The sequence below is a fragment of the Salmo salar genome, chromosome 03 (genome assembly GCF_965601325.2).
Source record: "Salmo salar chromosome 03, fSalSal1, whole genome shotgun sequence".
In the NCBI taxonomy this organism is placed as follows: Eukaryota; Metazoa; Chordata; class Actinopteri; order Salmoniformes; family Salmonidae; genus Salmo; species Salmo salar.
Genome location: NC_138293.1, coordinates 13,519,848 through 13,545,000, shown reverse-complemented (window position 1 = coordinate 13,545,000; position 25,153 = coordinate 13,519,848). Strand labels below are relative to the sequence as shown.

The 25,153-nt window shown below is 45.6% G+C and overlaps 1 protein-coding gene across 7 annotated transcripts in view; it reads right to left on the bottom strand.

Annotated features, from left to right (window-relative positions):
* The window catches only part of LOC106598815 (F-box-like/WD repeat-containing protein TBL1XR1), a 38,352-nt gene extending 13,612 nt beyond the window's left edge, over positions 1-24,740 (bottom strand). For 2 of the 7 annotated variants that reach the window (XM_014189819.3, XM_082973281.1), the window contains exons 1-11: positions 24,455-24,649; positions 23,019-23,161; positions 19,760-19,863; positions 18,917-19,062; positions 11,967-12,192; positions 11,401-11,533; positions 10,714-10,855; positions 10,252-10,315; positions 9,913-10,010; positions 9,575-9,757; positions 9,236-9,310 (exon numbers count right to left, since the gene is read on the bottom strand). In XM_014189819.3, coding sequence (XP_014045294.2) covers positions 9,236-9,310; positions 9,575-9,757; positions 9,913-10,010; positions 10,252-10,315; positions 10,714-10,855; positions 11,401-11,533; positions 11,967-12,192; positions 18,917-19,062; positions 19,760-19,817 — 1,125 coding nt within the window. In that variant the 5' untranslated portion in view covers positions 19,818-19,863; positions 23,019-23,161; positions 24,455-24,649. Of the gene's footprint in view, positions 1-9,235; positions 9,311-9,574; positions 9,758-9,912; positions 10,011-10,251; positions 10,316-10,713; positions 10,856-11,400; positions 11,534-11,966; positions 12,193-18,916; positions 19,063-19,759; positions 19,864-22,615; positions 22,734-23,018; positions 23,162-24,454 lie in introns of all 7 variants that reach the window. The other 5 variants (XM_014189824.3, XM_014189822.3, XM_045714504.2 and 2 more) reach the window with 5 other exon arrangements.
* Between the last annotated feature and the right edge of the window lie 413 nt (positions 24,741-25,153).

Sequence of the window (25,153 nt, the reverse complement as noted above, 5' to 3'; positions counted from 1 at the left end):
GTGTGTGTGTGTGAGAGAGAGCTGTGTGTGTGTGAGAGAGAGCTGTGTGTGTGTGAGAGAGAGCTGTGTGTGTGTGTGAGAGAGCTGTGTGTGTGTGTGTGTGAGAGAGAGCTGTGTGTGTGTGTGTGTGTGTGAGAGAGAGCTGTGTGTGTGTGTGTGTGAGAGAGCTGTGTGTGTGTGTGTGTGTGAGAGAGCTGTGTGTGTGTGTGTGTGTGTGTGTGTGTGTGTGTGTGTGTGTGTGTGTGTGTGTGTGTGTGTGAGAGCTGTGTGTGTGTGTGTGTGTGTGTGTGTGTGTGTGTGTGAGAGCTGTGTGTGTGTGTGTGTGTGTGTGTGTGTGTGTGTGTGTGTGTGTGAGAGAGCTGTGTGTGTGTGTGAGAGAGCTGTGTGTGTGTGTGAGAGAGCTGTGTGTGTGTGAGAGAGCGCTGTGTGTGTGTGAGAGAGCTGTGTGTGTGTGTGTGTGAGAGAGCTGTGTGTGTGTGTGTGTGAGAGAGCTGTGTGTGTGTGTGTGTGTGTGTGTGTGTGTGTGTGTGTGTGTGTGTGTGTGTGAGAGAGCTGTGTGTGTGTGTGTGTGTGTGTGTGTGTGAGAGCTGTGTGTGTGTGTGTGTGTGTGTGTGTGTGAGAGAGCTGTGTGTGTGTGTGGGTGTGTGTGTGTGTGAGAGAGCTGTGTGTGTGTGTGTGTGTGTGTGTGTGAGAGAGCTGTGTGTGTGTGTGTGTGTGTGTGAGAGAGCTGTGTGTGTGTGTGTGTGTGTGTGTGTGTGTGAGCTGTGTGTGTGTGTGTGTGTGTGTGTGTGTGTGTGTGTGAGAGAGCTGTGTGTGTGTGTGTGTGTGAGAGAGCTGTGTGTGTGTGTGTGTGTGAGAGAGCTGTGTGTGTGAGAGAGCTGTGTGTGTGTGTGTGAGAGGTGTGTGTGTGTGTGTGTGAGAGAGCTGTGTGTGTGTGTGAGAGCTGTGTGTGTGAGAGAGCTGTGTGTGTGTGAGAGCTGTGTGAGAGAGCTGTGTGTGTGTGTGAGAGAGAGCTGTGTGTGTGTGTGTGAGAGAGAGCTGTGTGTGTGTGTGAGAGAGAGCTGTGTGTGTGTGAGAGAGAGCTGTGTGTGTGTGAGAGAGAGCTGTGTGTGTGTGTGAGAGAGAGAGCTGTGTGTGTGTGTGAGAGAGAGAGCTGTGTGTGTGTGTGAGAGAGAGAGCTGTGTGTGTGTGTGAGAGAGAGAGCTGTGTGTGTGTGAGAGAGAGAGCTGTGTGTGTGTGTGAGAGAGAGAGCTGTGTGTGTGTGTGGAGAGAGAGCTGTGTGTGTGTGAGAGAGAGAGAGCTGTGTGTGTGTGTGGAGAGAGAGCTGTGTGTGTGTGTGTGTGAGAGAGCTGTGTGTGTGTGTGTGTGTGAGAGAGCTGTGTGTGTGTGTGTGTGTGTGAGAGAGCTGTGTGTGTGTGTGTGAGAGAGCTGTGTGTGTGTGTGTGGGGTGTGTGTGTGTGTGAGAGAGCGTGTGTGTGTGAGAGAGCTGTGTGTGTGTGTGAGAGAGCTGTGTGTGTGTGTGTGAGAGAGCTGTGTGTGTGTGTGTGTGAGAGAGCTGTGTGTGTGTGTGTGTGAGAGAGCTGTGTGTGTGAGAGAGCTGTGTGTGTGTGTGTGTGAGAGAGCTGTGTGTGTGTGTGAGAGAGCTGTGTGTGTGTGTGTGTGTGGTGTGTGTGTGTGTGTGTGGGTGTGTGTGTGTGTGTGTGAGAGAGAGCTGTGTGTGTGTGTGAGAGAGCTGTGTGTGTGTGTGAGAGAGCGTGTGTGTGTGTGGGAGTGTGTGTGTGTGTGAGAGAGCGTGTGTGTGGAGAGAGCTGTGTGTGTGTGAGAGAGAGCTGTGTGTGTGTGTGAGAGAGAGCTGTGTGTGTGTGTGGAGAGAGCTGTGTGTGTGTGTGTGTGAGAGCTGTGTGTGTGTGTGTGTGAGAGCTGTGTGTGTGTGTGTGTGTGAGAGCTGTGTGTGTGTGTGTGTGTGTGTGTGTGTGTGTGTGTGTGTGTGTGTGTGTGTGTGTGTGTGTGTGTGAGAGAGAGCTGTGTGTGTGTGTGTGTGTGAGAGAGAGCTGTGTGTGTGTGTGTGTGTGTGAGAGAGAGCTGTGTGTGTGTGTGAGAGAGAGCTGTGTGTGTGTGTGAGAGAGAGCTGTGTGTGTGTGTGAGAGAGAGCTGTGTGTGTGTGTGAGAGAGAGCTGTGTGTGTGTGTGAGAGAGAGAGCTGTGTGTGTGTGTGAGAGAGAGAGCTGTGTGTGTGTGTGAGAGAGAGCTGTGTGTGTGTGTGTGAGAGAGCTGTGTGTGTGTGTGTGAGAGAGCTGTGTGTGTGTGTGTGAGAGAGCTGTGTGTGTGTGTGAGAGAGCTGTGTGTGTGTGTGTGAGAGAGCTGTGTGTGTGTGTGTGTGTGAGAGAGCTGTGTGTGTGTGTGTGTGTGTGAGAGAGCTGTGTGTGTGAGAGAGCTGTGTGTGTGTGAGAGAGCTGTGTGAGAGAGCTGTGTGTGTGTGTGTGAGAGAGCTGTGTGTGTGTGTGTGTGTGTGTGTGTGTGTGTGTGAGAGATCTGTGTGTGTGAGAGAGAGCTGTGTGTGTGTGTGAGAGAGCTGTGTGTGTGTGTGAGAGAGCTGTGTGTGTGTGTGAGAGAGCTGTGTGTGTGTGAGAGAGAGCTGTGTGTGTGTGTGAGAGAGAGAGCTGTGTGTGTGTGTGAGAGAGAGAGCTGTGTGTGTGTGTGTGAGAGAGCTGTGTGTGTGTGTGTGAGAGAGCTGTGTGTGTGTGTGTGTGAGAGAGCTGTGTGTGTGTGTGTGTGAGAGAGCTGTGTGTGTGTGTGTGTGTGAGAGAGCTGTGTGTGTGTGTGTGTGTGAGAGAGCTGTGTGTGTGTGTGAGAGAGCTGTGTGTGTGTGTGAGAGAGCTGTGTGTGTGTGTGTGAGAGAGCTGTGTGTGTGTGTGTGAGAGAGCTGTGTGTGTGTGTGTGTGTGTGTGAGAGAGCTGTGTGTGTGTGTGAGAGCTGTGTGTGTGAGAGAGCTGTGTGTGTGTGAGAGAGCTGTGTGAGAGAGCTGTGTGTGTGTGTGTGAGAGAGCTGTGTGTGTGTGTGTGAGAGAGCTGTGTGTGTGTGTGAGAGAGAGCTGTGTGTGTGTGTGAGAGAGCTGTGTGTGTGTGTGAGAGAGCTGTGTGTGTGTGTGAGAGAGCTGTGTGTGTGTGAGAGAGCTGTGTGTGTGTGTGAGAGAGAGAGCTGTGTGTGTGTGTGAGAGAGAGAGCTGTGTGTGTGTGTGAGAGAGAGCTGTGTGGGTGTGTGTGTGTGTGTGTGAGAGCTGTGTGAGAGCTGTGTGTGTGTGTGTGTGAGAGCTGTGTGAGCTGTGTGTGTGTGTGAGAGCGTGAGAGCTGTGTGTGTGTGAGAGAGCTGTGTGTGTGTGTGTGTGAGAGAGCTGTGTGTGTGTGTGTGTGAGAGAGCTGTGTGTGTGTGTGAGAGAGCTGTGTGTGTGTGTGTGAGAGAGCTGTGTGTGTGTGTGTGAGAGAGCTGTGTGTGTGTGTGAGAGAGCTGTGTGTGTGTGAGAGAGCTGTGTGTGTGTGTGAGAGAGAGCTGTGTGTGTGTGTGAGAGAGAGCTGTGTGTGTGTGTGGAGAGAGAGCTGTGTGTGTGTGTGTGAGAGAGCGTGTGTGTGTGTGTGTGTGAGAGAGCTGTGTGTGTGTGGAGAGAGCTGTGTGGGGGAGAGAGCTGTGTGTGTGTGTGTGTGTGAGAGAGCTGTGTGTGTGTGTGGGCTGTGTGTGTGAGAGAGCTGTGTGTGTGTGAGAGCTGTGTGAGAGAGCTGTGTGTGTGTGTGAGAGAGCTGTGTGTGTGTGTGAGAGAGAGCTGTGTGTGTGTGTGAGAGAGAGCTGTGTGTGTGTGTGAGAGAGCTGTGTGTGTGTGTGAGAGAGCTGTGTGTGTGTGTGAGAGCTGTGTGTGTGGAGAGAGCTGTGTGTGTGTGTGAGAGAGAGCTGTGTGTGTGTGTGTGAGAGAGAGCTGTGTGGGTGTGTGTGTGTGTGTGAGAGCTGTGTGGGTGTGTGTGTGTGTGAGAGCTGTGTGGGCTGTGTGTGTGTGTGAGAGAGAGCTGTGTGTGTGTGTGAGAGAGAGAGCTGTGTGTGTGTGTGGAGAGAGAGCTGTGTGTGTGTGTGTGTGAGAGAGGCTGTGTGTGTGTGTGTGTGTGGGAGAGAGCTGTGTGTGTGTGTGTGTGAGAGAGCTGTGTGTGTGTGTGTGTGTGAGAGAGCTGTGTGTGTGTGTGTGTGTGTGAGAGAGCTGTGTGTGTGTGTGTGTGTGTGAGAGAGCTGTGTGTGTGTGTGGGTGAGAGAGCTGTGTGTGTGTGTGTGTGAGAGAGCTGTGTGTGTGTGTGAGAGAGCGTGTGTGTGTGTGAGAGAGCTGTGTGTGTGTGTGTGTGTGAGAGAGCTGTGTGTGTGTGTGTGTGAGAGAGCTGTGTGTGTGTGTGTGTGAGAGATGTGTGTGTGTGTGTGTGAGAGAGCTGTGTGTGTGTGTGTGAGAGAGCTGTGTGTGTGTGTGTGTGTGTGTGTGTGTGTGTGTGTGTGTGTGTGTGTGTGAGCTGTGTGTGTGTGAGAGAGCTGTGTGTGTGTGTGTGTGTGTGTGTGTGAGAGAGCTGTGTGTGTGAGAGAGCTGTGTGTGTGAGAGAGCTGTGTGTGTGTGTGTGTGTGAGAGAGCTGTGTGTGTGTGTGTGTGTGTGTGTGTGTGTGAGAGAGCTGTGTGTGTGTGTGTGTGTGTGTGTGTGAGAGAGCTGTGTGTGTGTGTGTGTGTGTGTGTGTGTGTGTGTGTGTGAGAGAGCTGTGTGTGTGTGTGTGTGTGTGTGTGTGTGTGTGAGAGAGCTGTGTGTGTGTGTGAGAGAGCTGTGTGTGTGTGTGAGAGAGCTGTGTGTGTGTGTGAGAGAGAGCTGTGTGTGTGTGTGAGAGAGAGGCTGTGTGTGTGTGTGAGAGAGAGCTGTGTGTGTGTGTGAGAGAGAGCTGTGTGTGTGTGTGAGAGAGAGCTGTGTGTGTGTGTGTGAGAGAGCTGTGTGTGTGTGTGAGAGAGCTGTGTGTGGTGTGTGTGAGAGAGCTGTGTGTGTGTGTGTGTGAGAGAGCTGTGTGTGTGTGTGTGTGTGAGAGAGCTGTGTGTGTGTGTGTGTGAGAGAGCTGTGTGTGTGTGTGAGAGAGCTGTGTGTGTGTGTGTGAGAGAGCTGTGTGTGTGTGTGTGTGTGTGTGTGTGTGTGTGAGAGAGCTGTGTGTGTGTGTGAGAGCTGTGTGTGTGAGAGAGCTGTGTGTGTGTGAGAGAGCTGTGTGAGAGAGCTGTGTGTGTGTGTGTGAGAGAGCTGTGTGTGTGTGTGAGAGAGAGCTGTGTGTGTGTGTGAGAGAGAGCTGTGTGTGTGTGTGAGAGAGCTGTGTGTGTGTGAGAGAGAGCTGTGTGTGTGTGAGAGAGAGCTGTGTGTGTGTGTGAGAGAGAGCTGTGTGTGTGTGTGAGAGAGAGCTGTGTGTGTGTGTGAGAGAGAGCTGTGTGTGTGTGTGAGAGAGAGAGCTGTGTGTGTGTGTGAGAGAGAGAGCTGTGTGTGTGTGTGAGAGAGAGCTGTGTGTGTGTGTGAGAGAGAGAGCTGTGTGTGTGTGTGGAGAGAGAGCTGTGTGTGTGTGTGAGAGAGAGAGCTGTGTGTGTGTGTGAGAGAGCTGTGTGTGTGTGTGTGTGAGAGAGCTGTGTGTGTGTGTGTGTGTGAGAGAGCTGTGTGTGTGTGTGTGTGTGAGAGAGCTGTGTGTGTGTGTGTGTGAGAGAGCTGTGTGTGTGTGTGTGAGAGAGCTGTGTGTGTGTGTGTGAGAGAGCTGTGTGTGTGTGTGTGAGAGAGCTGTGTGTGTGTGTGTGAGAGAGCTGTGTGTGTGTGTGTGAGAGAGCTGTGTGTGTGTGTGTGAGAGAGCTGTGTGTGTGTGTGTGAGAGAGCTGTGTGTGTGTGTGAGAGAGCTGTGGTGTGTGTGTGTGTGTGAGAGAGCGGTGTGTGTGTGTGTGTGTGAGAGAGCTGTGTGTGTGGGTGTGTGTGTGTGTGTGAGAGAGCTGTGTGTGTGTGTGTGTGTGTGTGTGTGTGTGTGTGTGTGTGTGAGAGATCTGTGTGTGTGAGAGAGCTGTGTGTGTGTGTGAGAGAGCTGTGTGTGTGTGTGAGAGAGCTGTGTGTGTGTGTGAGAGAGCTGTGTGGGTGAGAGAGCTGTGTGTGTGTGGGAGAGAGCTGTGTGTGTGTGTGAGTGAGAGAGCTGTGTGTGTGTGTGTGAGAGAGCTGTGTGTGTGTGTGTGAGAGAGCTGTGTGTGTGTGTGAGAGAGCTGTGTGTGTGTGTGAGAGAGCTGTGTGTGTGTGTGTGTGAGAGAGCTGTGTGTGTGTGTGTGTGAGAGAGCTGTGTGTGTGTGTGTGTGTGAGAGAGCTGTGTGTGTGTGTGTGTGAGAGAGCTGTGTGTGTGTGTGAGAGAGCTGTGTGTGTGTGTGAGAGAGCTGTGTGTGTGTGTGTGTGTGTGAGAGAGCTGTGTGTGTGTGTGAGAGCTGTGTGTGTGAGAGAGCTGTGTGTGTGTGAGAGCTGTGTGTGTGTGAGAGAGCTGTGTGTGTGTGTGTGAGAGAGCTGTGTGTGTGTGTGAGAGAGAGCTGTGTGTGTGTGTGAGAGAGAGCTGTGTGTGTGTGTGAGAGAGCTGTGTGTGTGTGTGAGAGAGCTGTGTGTGTGTGAGAGAGCTGTGTGTGTGTGTGAGAGAGAGCTGTGTGTGTGTGTGAGAGAGAGCTGTGTGTGTGTGTGAGGAGAGAGCTGTGTGTGTGTGTGAGAGAGAGAGCTGTGTGTGTGTGTGAGAGAGCTGTGTGTGTGTGTGTGTGAGAGAGCTGTGTGTGTGTGTGTGTGTGAGAGAGCTGTGTGTGTGTGTGTGTGAGAGAGCTGTGTGTGTGTGTGTGTGAGAGAGCTGTGTGTGTGTGTGAGAGAGCTGTGTGTGTGTGTGAGAGAGCTGTGTGTGTGTGTGTGTGTGTGTGTGAGAGAGCTGTGTGTGTGTGTGTGTGTGTGTGTGTGTGTGAGAGAGCTGTGTGTGTGAGAGAGCTGTGTGTGTGAGAGAGCTGTGTGTGTGTGTGTGAGAGCTGTGTGTGTGTGTGTGAGAGAGCTGTGTGTGTGAGAGAGCTGTGTGTGTGAGAGAGCTGTGTGTGTGAGAGAGCTGTGTGTGTGTGTGAGAGAGCTGTGTGTGTGTGTGAGAGAGCTGTGTGTGTGTGTGAGAGAGCTGTGTGTGTGTGTGAGAGAGCTGTGTGTGTGTGTGAGAGAGCTGTGTGTGTGTGTGAGAGAGCTGTGTGTGTGTGTGAGAGAGCTGTGTGTGTGTGTGTGTGTGTGTGTGTGTGAGAGAGCTGTGTGTGTGAGAGAGCTGTGTGTGTGAGAGAGCTGTGTGTGTGTGTGTGAGAGCTGTGTGTGTGTGTGTGAGAGAGCTGTGTGTGTGAGAGAGCTGTGTGTGTGAGAGAGCTGTGTGTGTGTGTGAGAGAGCTGTGTGTGTGTGTGAGAGAGCTGTGTGTGTGTGTGAGAGAGCTGTGTGTGTGTGTGAGAGAGCTGTGTGTGTGTGTGAGAGAGCTGTGTGTGTGTGTGAGAGAGCTGTGTGTGTGTGTGAGAGAGCTGTGTGTGTGTGTGAGAGAGCTGTGTGTGTGTGTGAGAGAGCTGTGTGTGTGTGTGAGAGAGCTGTGTGTGTGTGTGAGAGAGCTGTGTGTGTGTGTGAGAGAGCTGTGTGTGTGTGTGAGAGAGCTGTGTGTGTGAGAGAGCTGTGTGTGTGTGTGAGAGAGCTGTGTGTGTGAGAGAGCTGTGTGTGTGTGAGAGAGCTGTGTGTGTGTGTGTGTGAGAGAGCTGTGTGTGTGTGTGTGTGTGAGAGAGCTGTGTGTGTGTGTGTGTGGAGAGAGCTGTGTGTGTGTGTGTGTGAGAGAGCTGTGTGTGTGTGGTGTGTGAGAGAGCTGTGTGTGTGTGTGTGTGAGAGAGCTGTGTGTGTGTGTGTGTGTGAGAGAGCTGTGTGTGTGTGTGTGTGTGAGAGAGCTGTGTGTGTGTGTGTGTGTGAGAGAGCTGTGTGTGTGTGTGTGTGTGAGAGAGCTGTGTGTGTGTGTGTGTGTGAGAGAGCTGTGTGTGTGTGAGAGAGCTGTGTGTGTGTGAGAGAGCTGTGTGTGTGTGAGAGAGCTGTGTGTGTGTGAGAGAGCTGTGTGTGTGTGAGAGAGCTGTGTGTGTGTGAGAGAGCTGTGTGTGTGTGAGAGAGCTGGTGTGTGTGAGAGAGCTGCGTGTGTGTGAGAGAGCTGCGTGTGTGTGAGAGAGCTGCGTGTGTGTGAGAGAGCTGCGTGTGTGTGAGAGAGCTGTGTGTGTGAGAGAGCTGTGTGTGTGTGAGAGAGCTGTGTGTGTGTGAGAGAGCTGTGTGTGTGTGAGAGAGCTGTGTGTGTGTGAGAGAGCTGTGTGTGTGTGAGAGAGCTGTGTGTGTGAGAGAGAGCTGTGTGTGTGAGAGAGAGCTGTGTGTGTGAGAGAGAGCTGTGTGTGTGAGAGAGAGCTGTGTGTGTGAGAGAGAGCTGTGTGTGTGAGAGAGAGCTGTGTGTGTGAGAGAGAGCTGTGTGTGTGAGAGAGAGCTGTGTGTGTGAGAGAGAGCTGTGTGTGTGAGAGAGAGCTGTGTGTGTGAGAGAGCTGTGTGTGTGTGAGAGAGCTGTGTGTGTGAGAGAGCTGTGTGTGTGAGAGAGCTGTGTGTGTGAGAGAGCTGTGTGTGTGTGAGAGAGCTGTGTGTGTGAGAGAGAGCTGTGTGTGTGAGAGAGAGCTGTGTGTGTGAGAGAGAGCTGTGTGTGTGAGAGAGAGCTGTGTGTGTGAGAGAGAGCTGTGTGTGTGAGAGAGAGCTGTGTGTGTGAGAGAGAGCTGTGTGTGTGAGAGAGCTGTGTGTGTGAGAGAGAGCTGTGTGTGTGAGAGAGAGCTGTGTGTGTGAGAGAGAGCTGTGTGTGTGAGAGAGCTGTGTGTGTGAGAGAGAGCTGTGTGTGTGAGAGAGAGCTGTGTGTGTGAGAGAGAGCTGTGTGTGTGAGAGAGAGCTGTGTGTGTGTGAGAGAGCTGTGTGTGTGTGAGAGAGCTGTGTGTGTGAGAGAGCTGTGTGTGTGAGAGAGCTGTGTGTGTGTGAGAGAGCTGTGTGTGTGAGAGAGCTGTGTGTGTGAGAGAGAGCTGTGTGTGTGTGAGAGAGCTGTGTGTGTGTGAGAGAGCTGTGTGTGTGTGAGAGAGCTGTGTGTGTGTGAGAGAGCTGTGTGTGTGTGAGAGAGCTGTGTGTGTAATGACCTTGAGTGTCATGTCGTCAGAGCAGGAGGCCAGCAGACTCCCCGTGGGATCCCACTTGATTGCGTTCACTTCATTCTATAGGAGGGAAAGAGATGATGAGTGGCAATACAAGGAAACACGCTGTGAACTTTAGAATTTAGCAGCGCACAACGAATGCATTAACTGTCTCAAGGCACTTCCTGTAGTGACGTGACAGAACAGGAAGAGGACGGGCAAAAGCCTTCACCTTTATATTCAGGTCAGGGCATTTGAAGACGAGGCCTTTAGACTATAGAGATGAATCAATGTCAGTCACAATGTCAACGTGACTGAGAGGAGACAGCCAGTCCCTGGTCTTACCGTGTGTCCCTGGAAAGTCTTGACAGGCCGGTCCTGGCCCAGCTTACACACGTGTATGCACATGTCCGTGCTGCAGGAGGCAAACGTGTTGTTGCTCTGCCAGTCCACGTCCAGGGCCGGCGCTGAGTGGAAGGGAAACTGCTGCTTCGCCTCGCCTGTGTGAGCGTCCCAAATGATGGTGGTCTGAACGGGAGATGGATACACTGTCAGTCCTTTCATCATGACGACCGCAGCACCCATGATGAATCTAATTCATTTAAAGGGATTTTAAACCCAACTGTCTATCACAAAACCCATAATCTTACCTTACCTACGTTATCTTATCTACGTTACCTTACCTTATCTACTCCTGCACTGAGGATGAAGTTTCCTTTCTTATTCCATTTAAGGGCAAATATAGGACCTTTATGCTGGCCCAAGGTACTGGCGAGGTTACCTGAAAAACACATGTCACAGTGCTTGTTCAGCAAGAGAACAGGACGATGGGCCATCTATGATTTGGTGTTTAGAAATGTTGAGATGCTGCTCTAGCCAAAAGGGATCCCCTAAATGGACAGACGTGTTGTCCAGAAATCACCTCATTGGACAAAAGCTTATATTATTTGCCTAAAACTATTAAAGCAAAAACGTTATGTAAACAATTAACAACGGCCGTAGTGCATCTTTAAATGGCTTACCGTCTTTAGTCCATATTCTGGCAAAGCCGTCGTATGAGCCTGTGGCTAGCAGCGTACCCTCACTCTGAAAAATACAAATTCAGCAGTTATTTATGATTTTTTTTAACCAAAACTAAACCCTTTAAATAACCTGGAATTCTGGGTTGCCATATTTTTTGTTGGTTTCTGTTGCACACCAGATTGGAACCAAACACAGGACGATCCTAATTTGAGATTTATGTGCATTACTAAAAATAATCTCCCGATGACATCAAACATTTACCAGAAAGTCAGTTTTGCCTGCTTGTCCTGAGTTGCGATTAGGCCCAAAGTAGTTAAATGCAGGTTGAGTATCGTTCACGGAGCAGGGAAATGACAGCCTGACCTACTGTTACTCAGCCCTGGATTTTCCATGGGAGAGAGAAGCACGTCCCATATTTCCAGCTGGGAAGACAAACTAATCGGGGTCTCTCTCTAACTCACATTCCAGTCCAGTGAGGTGACGTCTTTGTTGCTGGGTACGTCCTGGCCTCCCTCCCGTATACAGTGTCTCAGCACCAGCTGCGTGGAGCTGCCCGTGCCGTTCTCACTCAGGTTCCAGATCCGCGCCGTCGAGTCCCCAGACCTGCACACACACACACACAACACACACACACACACACACACACACACACACACACACACACATCTAACATAACTTCTTTGGCTAGCCTAAAACCACAGTAATATCTGACTACCTAGATTGTATTATATGGTGCGTAGGACTCAATTAGATGTGCAAGTACAAAACACACAAATAAACATTATTTCACTGAAGGTTACCACCAGCAACCTGTTGGAAACGTCCTTGACTAAGTTCTGCCACATCAAAATGTAGGTCAATGCATACTTCTCCAGACTACCAATGCTGTATGAAGGTGGATTTTACTTTATGAACAGAAATCATTTATCTTTAGGCTATGTCCCTTCTCTGTAAAGAGACAGAAGTAGGGCAGACAGTGAAAGAGAAGTAGGGCAGACAGTGAAAGAGAAGTAGGGCAGACAGTGAAAGAGAAGTAGGGCAGACAGTGAAAGAGAAGTAGGGCAGACAGTGAAAGAGAAGTAGGGCAGACAGTGAAAGAGAAGTAGGGCAGACAGTGAAAGAGAAGGATATAGGAGTTTGTTCTGTACCCAGAGGCCAGCAGGTCGTTGACGGGGTTCCAGGCACAGATGAACACCTCTGACTCGTGGCCCCTCAGCACCATGGCCTTGTTTTGGGGGATCTCCACATCCCGGTCCACCTCCATCATCTCTGCATGGTGGTCTGGACACACACCATAAAGTTAGATAGAAGACTCAACTTGTATCAAACGTCTTATATCCATCTAGAGTCCTCTATCTCTATGCGAGATACACAGATCAGAGGTCTTGGGCTGAGTCCTGAGCCAATTCTGCACTTGCGCATTCCTCCATCATTTAAAATGCATAGGATTGATGTAAGCATTAGCTGATGGAGTTTCCACCCCTGTTAAATCCATGACCAGAGGGAGATATTGCTAGCTTGTCGAATAGCAGCTAAACCTACGCTAGTGTTAGTATGGATGACAGTCTCCACCGTACATTGTGCTTTAAACTCAAGAGGTGTGAGGCCTATGTATTGTAAATCAGTTGTACTGTTATGGCATCATGATCATGAAAGGAAACATGGAAAATGTAACAAAAATAATAAAAGATGTGCAATAAAAGGTTATGCTCACTGGTTAAGCCATGGGCGCCGTTCTCCTCGCCGTTGGCAGCGGTGCCTCCCTCTCCATTCTTGGCACCACCAGGCTGGAGGCCCTGGGTGCCGCTGGTGCTGCCCACCTGCTGCTGCTGGGCCAGCTTTTCCCTGTAGGCCTGCTGCCGCGTCTGCACCACGTCGGGCATAACCGCGTCGATCAGGGACAGCGACTCGATGGGCCGCCCGTCAAAAAGAGTGCCATCCTGGGTGGCAACAAGACAGAAGTTTGGGTTCTTACACAGTTTCAGGTACTACTACTGATGGGTGGGGCTGGGAACTGCCAGGGACCTCACGATATCATCACCATACTTAGCTGCTGATTCTATAAGTATTGCGATTCTTACGTTTCCATATGTATTGCGATTCTATATGTATTGCGATTCCATATGTATTGCGATTCCATATGTATTGCGATTCCATATGTATTGCGATTCCATATGTATTGCGATTCTATTCAGTTGAAGTCGGAAGTTTACATACACCTTAGCCAAATGCAATAAAATTCAGTTTTTCACAATTCCTGACATTTAATCCTAGTAAAAATTCCCTGTCTAAGGTCAGTTAGGATCACCAATTTATTTTAAGAATGTGAAATGTCAGAATAATAGTAGAGAGAATGATTTATTTCAGCTTTTATTTCTTTCATCACATTCCCAGTGGGTCAGAAGTTTATATGCACTCAATTAGTATTTGGTAGCATTGCCTTTAAATTGTTTAACTTGGGTCAAATGTTGCAGGTAGCCTTCCACAAGCTTCCCACAATAAGTTGGGTGAATTTTGGCCCATTCCTGGACTTTGTTGTCCTTAAGCCATTTTGCCAAAACTTTGTAAGTATGCTTGGGGTCATTGTCCATTTGGAAGACGCATTTGCGACCAAGCTTTAACTTCCTGATTGATGTCTTCAGATGTTGCTTCAATATATCCACATAATTTTCCTCCCTCATGATGCCATCTATTTTGTTAAGTGCACCAGTCCCTCCTGCAGCAAAGCACCCCCACAAACATAACGATGGTCATTACGGCCAAACAATTCTATTTTTGTTTCATCAGACCAGAGAACATTTCTCCAAAAAGTACGATCTTTGTCCCCATGTGCAGTTGCAAACCGTAGTCTGGCTTTTTTATGGCGGTTTTTGAGCAGTGCCTTCTTCCTTGCTTAGCGGCCTTTCAGGTTATGTCGATATAGGACTCGTTTTACTGTGGATATAGATACTTTTGTACCCGTTTCCTCCAGCATCTTCACAAGGTCCTTTGCTGTTGTTCTGGGATTGATTTGCACTTTTCACACCAAAGTACATTAATCTCTAGGAGACAGAAAGCGTCTCCTTCCTGAGCGGTACGACAGCTGCGTGGTCCCATGGTGTTTATACTTGCGTACTATTGTTTGTACAGATGAACGTGGAACCTTCAGGGGTTTGGAAATTGCTCCCAAGGATGAACCAGACTTGAGGTGTACAATTTTTTTTCCTGAGGTCTTGGCTGATTTCTTTTGATTTTCCCATGTTAAGGAAAGAGGCACTGAGTTTGAAATACATCCACATGTACACCTCCAATTAACTCAAATGATGTCAATTAGCCTATCAGAAGCTTCTAAAGCCATGACATCAGTACTGGAATTTTCCAAGCTGTTCAAAGGCACAGTCAACCCACTGGAATTGCGATTCAGTGAATTATAAGTGAAATAATCTCTCTATAAACAATTGTTGGAAAAATTACTTGTGTCATGCACAAAGTAGATGTCCTAACAGACTTGCCAAAACTATAGTTTGTTAACCTGTTGGGGCTAGGGGGCAGTATTTTCACGGCCGGATATTTTTTTTTTTTACCCCATTTAAACTGGTTACTACTCTTGCCCAGAAACAAGAATATGCATATAATTAGTAGATTTGGGTAGAAAACACTCTAAAGTTTCTAAAACTGTTTGAATGGTGTCTGTGAGTAAGGAGAAGGAGAAGTATATCTATAATTCTTTCAATAACTGTTGTAAATTTTATCAACGTTTATGATGAGTATTTTTGTAAATTGATGTGCTCACTCACCGGAAGTTTTGGTGGGAATACATTTTCTGAACAGCACACGCCAATGTAAAATGGAGTTTTTGGATATAAATATGAACTTTATCGAGCAAAACATACATGTATTGTGTAACATGAAGTCCTATGAGTGCCACCTGATGAAGATCATCAAAGGTTAGTGAATATTTTAGCTGTATTTTTGTGATGCAAGTGTGGTTTTTCTTGTGAAGTTTATGTCCTAACATAATCTAACCTTATGCTTTCGCCGTAAAGCCTTTTTGAAATCGGACAATGTGGTTAGATTAACAAGAAGTTTATCTTTAAAATGGTGTAAAATAGTTGATTGTTTGAGAAAATTAAATTGAGATTTTTGCTGTATTTCGCGCCATGCTATTTCACTGGCTGTTGATAGTGTGTACCGCGGGTGGGACGCTAGCCCATAGAAGTTAAGAACACATTCTTATTTTCAACGACGGCCTAGGAACGGTGGGTTAACTGCCTTGTTCAGGGGTAGAACGACAGATCTTTACCTTGTCAGCTCGGGGAGTCAATCTTGCAACCTTACGGTTAACTAGTCCAACGCTCTAACCACCTGCTTTACATTGCACTCCACGAGGAGCCTGCCTGTTACACAAATGCAGTAAGAAGCCAAGGTAAGTTGCTAGCTAGCATTAAACTTATCTTATAAAAAAAACAATCAATCAATCATAATCACTAGTTAACTACACATGGTTGATGATATTACTAGTTTATCTAGCCTGTCCTGCGTTGCATATAATCGCTTAGGTACACGTTGCTCCAACCATAAACATGAATGCCTTTCTTAAAATCAATACACAAGTATATATTTTTAAACCTGCATATTTAGTTAATATTACCTGCTAACATGAATTTCTTTTAACCAGGGAAAATGTGTCACTTCTCTTGCAAACAGAGTCAGGGTATATGCAGCAGTTTGGGCCGCCTGGCTCGTTGCGAACTTTGAAGACTATTTCTTCCTAACAAAGACAGCCAACTTCGCCAAACGGGGGATGATTTAACAAAAGCGCATTTGCGAAAAAAGCACAATCGTTGCACGACTGTACCTAACCATAAACATCAATGCCTTTCTTAAAATCAATACACAGAATTATATATTTTTAAACCTGCATATTTAGCTAAAAGAAATCCAGGTTACCAAGCAATATTAACCAGGTAACATTGTCGTTTTGCATTCATTGCACGCAGAGTCAGGGTATATGCAACAGTTTGGGCTGCCTGGATCGTTATGAATTAATTTGCCAGAATTTTACGTAATTATGACATAACATTGAAGGTTGTGCAATGTAACAGGAATATTTAGGCTTAGGGATGCCACCCGTTAGATAAAATACAGAACAGTTCCGTATTTCACTGACAGGAAAAACGTTTTGTTTTCGAGATGATAGTTTCCGGATTCGACCATATTAATGACCTAAGGCTCGTATTTCTGTGTGTTATTATGTTATAATTAAGTCTATGATTTGATAGAGCAGTCTGACTGAGCGGTGGTAGGCAGCAGCAGGCTCGTAAGCGTTCATTCAAACAGCACTTTCGTGCGTTTGCCAGCAGCCCTTCGCAATGCATTGCGCTGTTTATGACTTCAAGCCTGTCAACTCCCAAGATTAGGCTGGTGTAACTGATGTGAAATGGCTAGCTAGTTAGCCGGGTGGGCGCTAATAGCGTTTCAAACGTCACTCGCTCTGAGACTTGGGAGTAGTTTTTCCCCTTGCTCTACATGGGTAACGCTGCTTCGAGGGTGGCTGTTGTCGATGTGTTCCTGGTTCGAGCCCAGGTAGGAGCGAGGAGAGGGACGGAAGCTATACTGTTACACTGGCAATACTAAAGTGCCTATAAGAACATCCAATAGTCAAAGGTATATGAAATACAAATCGTATAGAGAGAAGTAGTCCTATAATTCCTATAATAACTACAACCTAAAACTATTGAAGACTCATGTTAAAAGGAACCACCAGCTTTCATATGTTCTCATGTTCTGAGCAAGGAACTTAAATGTTAGCTTTTTTACATGGCACATATTGCACTTTTACTTTCTTCTCCAACACTTTGTTTTTGCATTATTTAAACCAAATTGAACATGTTTCATTATTTATTTGAGGCTAAATTGATTTTATTGATGTATTATATTAAGTTAAAATAAGTGTTCATTCAGTATTGTTGTAATTGTCATTATTACAAATAAAAATAGAAAAAAATTATAATAATTTTTTTTTATAATAATAATAATACTAAAAAAATATATATAATAAAAAAATAATACTAATAATAATAATACATCGGCCGGTTAACCTATTATGGATAGGGGGCAGTATTTTCACGGCCGGATAAAAAAACGTACCCGATTTAATCTGTTTATTACTCCTGCCCAGAAACTAGAATATGCATATAATTGTTTGATTTGGATAGAAAACACCCTAAAGTTTCTAAAACTGTTTGAATGGTGTCTGAGTATAACAGAACTCATATGGCAGGCCAAAACCTGAGAAGATTCCAAACAGGAAGTGCCCTCTCTGACCATTTCTTGGCCTTTTTAGCCTCTTTATTGAAAACAGAGGATCTCTGCTGTAACGTGACACTTTCTAAGGCTCCCATAGGCTCTCAGAAGGCGCCAGAACGTTGAATGATGACTCTGCAGTCCCTGGCTGAAAAACAGAAGCGCATTTGGATAGTGGTCGATCTGAGAACAATGAGACGGGCACACGCGTGCACGTGAAGAGTCCATTTTACATTTTCAGTCTTTGAATGAAATCTCCCAGTCGGAATATTATCGCTATTTTATGAGAAAAATCGCATAAAAATTGATTTTAAACAGCGTTTGACATGCTTCGAAGTACGGTAATGGAATATTTTGAATTTTTTTGTCACGATACGCGCCGGCACCTCACCCTTTGTTACCCTTCGGATAGTGTCTTGAACGCACGAACAAAACGCCGCTATTTGGATATAACTATGGATTATTCGGAACCAAACCAAAATTTTTTGTTGAAGTAGAAGTCCTGGGAGTGCATTCTGACGAAGAACAGCAAAGGTAATCCAATTTTTCTTATAGTAAATCTGAGTTTGGTGTGTACCAAACTTGGTGGGTGTCAAAATACCTAGCCTGTGATGGCCGGGCTATCTACTCAGAATATTGCAAAATGTGCTTTCACTGAAAAGCTATTTTAAAAATCGGACACGATTGCATAAAGGAGTTCTGTATCTATAATTCTTAAAATAATTATGTTTTTTTGTGAACGTTTATCGTGAGTAATTTACTAAATTCACCGGAAGTGTTCGGTGGGAATGCTAGTTCTGAACGTCACATGAGAATGTAAAAAGCTGTTTTTTGATATAAATATGAACTTGATAGAACAAAACATGCATGTATTGTATAACATAATGTACTAGGAGTGTAATCTGATGAAGATCATCAAAGGTTAGTGCTGCATTTAGCTGTGGTTTTGGTTTTTGTGACATTATATGCTAGCTTGAAAAATGGGTGTCTGATTATTTCTGGCTGGGTACTCTCCTGACATAATCTAATGTTTTGCTTTCGTTGTAAAGCCCTTTTGAAATCGGACAGTGTGGTTAGATAAAGGAGAGTCTTGTCTTTAAAATGGTGTAAAATAGTCATATGTTTGAAAAATTGAAGTTTTTGGATTTCTGACGTGTTTGTAATTCGCGCCACGCCCTATCATTGGATATTGGAGCGGTGTTCCACTAGCGGAACATCTAGATGTAAGAGGTTAATCAGCATCGGCTTTTTTCTGGGTCCTCCAATAATCGGTATCGGCGTTGAAAAATCATAATCGGTCGACCTCTAATTGTGATTCTATATGCATTGTGATTCTATATGTATTGTGATTCTCATGATTCTATATGTAGTGATTCTCACGATTCTATATGCATTGTGATTCTATATGTATTGTGATTCTCATGATTCTATATGTATTGATTCGCCAGCGCGCTTTCACTGTGATTCGATGTTCCAAACATATTGCTCACTATGTCTGCTGCTGAGGGACAAGAGAGAGCAGTAGAAAACGAGTTTTGATCAGTCAGGGAAACAAAGAAAGTGCTGAAAGCATGTTGGCTCACTATTTAAAAACAAAACGGAGAAAAACAGCAGTTTTGGCGCAGGCACAGATGACTAGCACTAGCTAACTACCTACAGTAGCAAAAATAATAGCAATAAATACATTTACAAATCGATACTTGGAGTCAACTATAGATAAGATAGTCCAAAAATAATATTGCAATTTGTAACTTCATTAATTCCCACCCCATCACTACAGGTGATTCAGGGCCAGTTGGTTTTATAATCCCCTAATGGCTAAAGGGGAATTCACTCAAAAGTTTAAATTTCATTCTTTACCTTTGAATGTTTCAATTGATATGCGTCTTTACCCAGAAACTTTAGTCAAAATCTGTAGTAGAGCACTAGAAAATTACAATCCAATGACATCAGCTATAGCAGAGCAATAGAGCGGATGATGTCATAGGATTGCTCTTCCCTAGGATTAGATCTAATGTAATCCTAGATTTATGGTTGGGGCAACTTCAACCGTCTTACATTTAGGAAATGAAAGGCTACATAGAGAAGGTATTGAACACGGCAGCAGGTAGCCTAGTGGTTAGAGCGTTAGGCCAGTAACCGAAAGGTTGCTAGATCGAATCCCTGAGCTGACAAGGTAAAAATCTGTCATTCTGCCTTGCCTGAACAAGGCAGTTAACCCACTGTTCCTAGGCAGTCATTGTACATAAGAATTTGTTCTTAACTGACTTGCCTAGTTAAATAAAGGTTAAATAAAATAAACAGTCAATATATAGGAAAGTTAGCGGTTAATGTGGCGTACAGTCAGTAAATAAGCAAGTTAGCATTGAGGGTACTGACCTCGTTGATGCTGACCTCTGCCTCCACGTACTGCAGGCCCTTCTGGATGATGGAGATGAGGGCAGCAGGGGGAACCAGGGCTCCGTTGATATTGGACTGGCTGATGTGGCTCTCTATGCCAAAGGTGAAAGCCGAGTGGGAGAAGCCTGGCAGACAGGGAGGGATCGAGAGAGGGAAATTAGTGTTATTACACTCCTGTCCTTCAAATCGCCACACCACTGTGTCATTAGGTTGTTATGGTTACATTCACCTTGAAGAGTTTATACCCAGTGGGCGAAACTTGTTGAAATGATGTCACAGTGACGTCATTTCAACCAGCGTCTGGTCACAGTGACATCATTTCAACCAGTGTCTGGTCACAGTGACGTCATTTCAACCAGTGTCTGGTCACAGTGACGTCATTTCAACCAGCGTCTGGTCACAGTGACGTCATTTCAACCAGCGTCTGGTCACAGTGACATCATTTCAACCAGTGTCTGGTCACAGTGACGTCATTTCAACCAGCGTCTGGTCACAGTGACATCATTTCAACCAGCGTCTGGTCACAGTGACATCATTTCAACCAGTGTCTGGTCACAGTGACGTCATTTCAACCAGCGTCTGGTCATTATGATATTTCAACCAGCTTCACCAGCTGTGTTGCACTCAGTTAAGATTCCATTTGAGGATTATGGTGGTAGATATATTAAGCATTTTTCCTGCATTTCAGCTAGATAAATTGCAGATCTGACAATGGATAATGGTCCCAATTAGTTCAAATAGAAATGTTCAAAAGGACGAGACACTACATTTCCGGAGCGGTCTACTGCATAAAGTATATGAGAAGATGTAGGTCTGTCTTACCCGACTCTTGCAGGTATCTGTACACCAGGAAGTTGACCTCATCACTGCTAATGCTCATTTTTAATCCTGGTGGTTAAACCATGGGGTCAGCGCAGGATAGGAGCCTAGCAACAACAAAAGACAGACACAGTTACAACACCTAGCCTGACGAAATATGAATGCTGTATGGTCCTATTATACTCAGACACTTATTAACCCAGTGAACTGACATGTCAATGAACCCAGTGCCTTCGTCGGGGTTGAACATTTGAACGCTTGCCCATGGATTACCAATACACTGATTAGTAACTAAGTATTTAGTTGGAACTGGGCATGCTTTTGAACTTGGTAGTCTTGGCAAGTGGCAACATTGACTTTCAACACGTAGTGTAGATTGTAAATGCATAGTAGATCCTTGCAAACAGAGTGTAATTCCCAAGTCAAAAAAAATAAAAAGACTAACTCCCCAACAGATGATGACCTAAGGCCTTATGATCCCTCACCTTGCCCGACCTACTTATGATCCCTCACCTTGCCCGACCTACTTATGATCCCTCACCTTGCCCGACCTACTTATGATCCCTCACCTTGCCCGACCTACTTATGATCCCTCACCTTGCCCGACCTACTTTGGGAAAACTTCATAACACTGTGGCTACAGCGATCATCATTTGGCAGTACAATCATGGAGTTTAATTCTTCTTTGGTGGGTTGTGTAGTGTCCCCATCCTGGCCCTTAGGCAAGGCACTAGTTTCCATTCATTAATCCCCACAACTGGAAATCATTACCGAGCCCTCCTTAAAGAGGGCAGGCTAATTCTTGTGGACAAAACCACTGGGGGAAAGGAAATGGGGGGGGAGGGTTCAGGAATAACAGCCAGCAGAGTTTGTATCCCTGCCGCGTATTTATTCAAGCAAAGCCACACACTGTTTAAACAGGACTGTGGAAATAAACAGGGACGTGGAGAGTGGCTGGATCGAAACTTCCAGCTCTCTGTCATGCCAGCACACTAAAGTCAACACTCAGACCAGAAATTAGATCCAATGCTAATCAAATCAAGAGCGCCTTCGACTCTGGCAAATGACGATGCACTTCCTGGTGCAGACAGAATCATGACAATGTTGGGTGTAGAACCGCGCTGCAGGAGACACCCATAGGTGTTCACATTGAGTATGGGGGGTCAGCTTGCTGATGTGGTGTCTACATACACCCATAGGTGTTCACATTGAGTATGAGGGGTCAGCTTGCTGATGTGGTGTCTACATACACCCATAGGTGTTCACATTGAGTATGAGGGGTCAGGTTGCTGACGTGGTGTCTACATACACCCATAGGTGTTCACATTGAGTATGAGGGGTCAGCTTGCTGATGTGGTGTCTACATACACCCATAGGTGTTCACAATGAGTATGAGGGGTCAGCTTGCTGATGTGGTGTCTACATACACCCATAGGTGTTCACATTGAGTATGAGGGGTCAGCTTGCTGATGTGGTGTCTACATACATCATCTAAAATAGTTTTTTTTAGTTTTTTTAAACACACAATACACTGACAACAGGTTTGTATGTTATTTGCTGAGTACACTGCTTTTCTCTTGTCCCATACCAATTACAGACCTTCTCTAAAGGCGTTGGAGGAAAAGTATGAGAAAGTGGCAGGTTTTCATTCTAACTTGTAGCTGCTTAAAAACACCCTCCCACTGGCCAGGATTAGTGATGTTAAGCCAGACCATAGCTCACATTGCAAAGTGGTGGGTGACCTGCTGATAGCCTAGCCTGCTTACCGTTGACTATAGCCTACCGCACTCAAATGGTGAATCGGAGGCACACTTTAATTATAATAAAAAATAAGAGTAGCTTTTTAATCGTGGCCATCAAAACAGTTAGCACATGATTGCATTTACAATGGTTATTTGTTATGCAATGACAGGGCTTCTAAAAGCCTGTTTCACTCCAGTAGCAGCTTTCTGAGGAGCTGCTCTCATTCTGTCTGACAGGATATTCCTCTCCTCAAACTAGGCTCTGTACGCTGTGCGTGTGATAAGATACATGATGACTAATGAAAATACACAACCAACAGTTTAATTATACTAAATAATGCAAATTAACCTATAGACCAATAAGCATAACCAATCACGTATTTTTGATGGCTAACCGGTTAACATCCCTAGATTGTATACAAGCCTCTCGGTAGGCTATAGTATACCGTAGCTTCAACTGTATTGCACTCCCTCTCTGAACGCGAGGCCCAAGGACAGCACTCTGAACGCAAGGCCCAAGGACAGCACTCTCTCTAGGGATGTCACGATACCAGTATCACAAAACTCAGAAGTATCGTGGCAAGTAAACAAAACATGAAGCGGACAAAATTTGCTGAGGAAAGCAGTCCTAATATTGTAAACAAACAGCCTTATGTTGTCACCCAGAATCACATGTTTATTTTCCAAGCTATAGCACAATATTTTACATACAGTAGGACCAAAGAGTTGTCTGATTTGTGTTTTCCTGACATGGTAAATCATGTATTGTAGTACCTGGTTTTGTGACAAACCTATGTTCTATGAATACGAGCCCCAAGGACAGCACTCTCTCCCTGAGCACGAGGCCCAAGGCTGTGAATGCATTAACCCAGCACAGCACAGTTTGTACTGCACATTCCATCCATAAATCACAGCCGGGGCCTGGAGAGTGAATGTGTGGGAAATCATGTCAGCTACAGCTCGACCAGCCAGATTACAACTGGTTGATATGTATTCCTATTCCCCCACGTAAATATTTACAGCGTTCAAGGGACGGAAGGTGTTTCTTTTTCCAGTCCATGCCGCTTCGAGGTCGTGCCACAAGTCAGTCGGGTCATGGAGGGTGAATATGACTCACTGGTGTGAGGTCTTTGTCTCTCTGTTTGACGTACACTGAAGTACAGGCCTCAACCCCAGAGTCCTGACATGTTGTCGGGGGCATGACTGTGCCTGCAGACTCCTCTCGTGCTCCTTCACTACAGTTCACAGAGCGGATGAGAAAAGACTATGTTGATGTAAAATGACACGCTTATCCTATGGGGTATCCAAAATTAACTCTGCATCCTGGTAGTCCAGGTCTGAGCCAACGTATAGAGAAAGTCATCCTTACAACGCACTTTGCACTCAAGTCAAAGTGTGAACCTGCGATAACCACTGTGCTTTCTAATATACTATATTGGACAAAAGCACAACTTGTGTGTTGCATCTAAGGGACCCATGTAGGCTATTACATACGATGATGTCAGCTCCAGACTACTCACCATGTGATCAAGTGTCTTTCAGAAGCTCATTGCTCCACCATCCATAGGAGGAACTCTGCAATCTAGGAACCAAGACAGGTCAGGGTCAGCAGTGTTGAAGCCAAAAACAGCCAGTGCCCTGGTGGGAGAATGCAAGAAGCAGACTGGGGAAAATTATTACTACAGTACACAAGGACTGTGTTATAGTAGTGTACCTTGAAAATATGTGTTGAATTTTCAACATGTACCCATGTAGCCTACAACATGGTAGTTCAATTATTGGAAGGGCTATGATTTTGTTTCTATAACTTAGGCTTTGTTTTCTTGACACCTAGCTAGAAGTTTGAAGAAATTGATAGCAAGTGTAAGAAATCATACGTTAGTGTTTATGTGTAGACTATAGTGGGAGGTTGGTTCCACACTCTCCATCCCACTACAACACACACTCACCAAAAACACTTGGTTGTGTATTTGATGGACTTTTCCTCTGGTGCTACAAATCATTAATACCGCCATTTTTCTCTCTCTTCTCTATTTGAAAATACAACGCTTGAATGAGATAGCTAGTCTAGCTGACTGAGCCGTTCCCTACTACAGTAGTTAATGAACTCTTCCCTTTAACTACACAAGTCACTAATGAGTTGGGAGTCATTCCCGTGGTAGCCTAGTAGAACACTTCTACTTGATATCAAAGATTGGACTAATCCCTACTCATTATTATCATGGTCTTAAAATGGGAGGTTGGGCCCTGGCACCATGGCAATTTCTTTTTCTTTAACACACAGTTAACAAAAGTCCCCCACTGCCGAAGCATGAGGACCTACTGGTAGTGGCAGAAGACTGCTAACATTAGCACACTGGTAGCTAACCAATTGGAGGTCAATTACTAGTTAATTATTTTGCACAATTTACTATCGGTAAGTTAAATAACAGTTAACTGCGTCATTTAAATTTCGTCTAACGTATAACCTCAGCTATTATAACAGAAACTAATTCATCTAGCCAAACTATTACGGTCTGTCACCTAACGTTAGCTTAGCCTGGTGACATAACGCTAGCTAGCTAGCTTACATAGCTAACTGGCTAGCTAACGGGGAGAGCACAAATCCCATCCCCCACACGGTTGTTAGCAAATGAGGCTAAGCTAATGTAAGTTAGCTAGCTAGCCTGAGTACCGCGACGTGGTTTTTTCGCTCGCCACACTCCCGTGCCCATGAGGCATTGCTAAACGACTTAGCGTTAGCTAGCTAGCTAGCTACACTAACGTACAAAAACCAAAGGCAATCCTTTTGAAAGTGTTGGCAATATTTTGCATTCAATCCTATGTTCAACAACAAATACAAAACATACGACTCGGTCTTATATGAAATGTTCTGCTAAACACTAGCTGGCTAGCAAGTAAGCTAGGCTAGTTAGCTAGCTGCTCTTTCAAAATGTCCCCATAATCCAGTACCTACTTTGTCTGAAATCTTTTGATAGATGGTTTCCGCTGTAATCCTCGTGTTCAAGCTAAACCATGTTATCCATTTACAAATATTGCAAAATTGATATCTCAAGGAAATAGCTAGAGATACAGAGCCAGGCGGTTCGAAACCAACGGCTTCAGACACAGTAACGTGACTTTCCCTACAAAAATGGGCAGTCCTGGCAGCCTGCTACTGTATCTCCAAACGTCACTCATTGTAGCGGAGTACACAAAGCATAGTTATCAGAGTTTACAGGAAACGTGTTTCCTACTGTTCAACCAGTGGTGTAGTGCTATTTTCTTAGGCGCAGGAGCGGTATTTCTTTTATTACGATCAATTCCATTTCAATTCAAAGGGTTTATTGACATGGGAAACATATATTTACATTGCCAAAGCAAGTGAAATAGATAATAAACAAAAGTGAAATAAACAATAAAAAATAAACAGTAAACATTACATTCACAAAAGTTCCAAAGGAATAGAGACATTTAAAATGTCATATTATGGCTATATACAGTGTTGTAACGATGTGCAAATAGTTAAAGTACAAAAGGGAAAATAAATAAACATAGATTTTGGTTGTATTTACAAGGGTGTTTGTTCTTCACTGGTTGCCCTTTTCTTGTGGCAACATGTCACAAATATTGCTGCTGTGATTGCACACTGTGATATTTCACCCAATATATATGG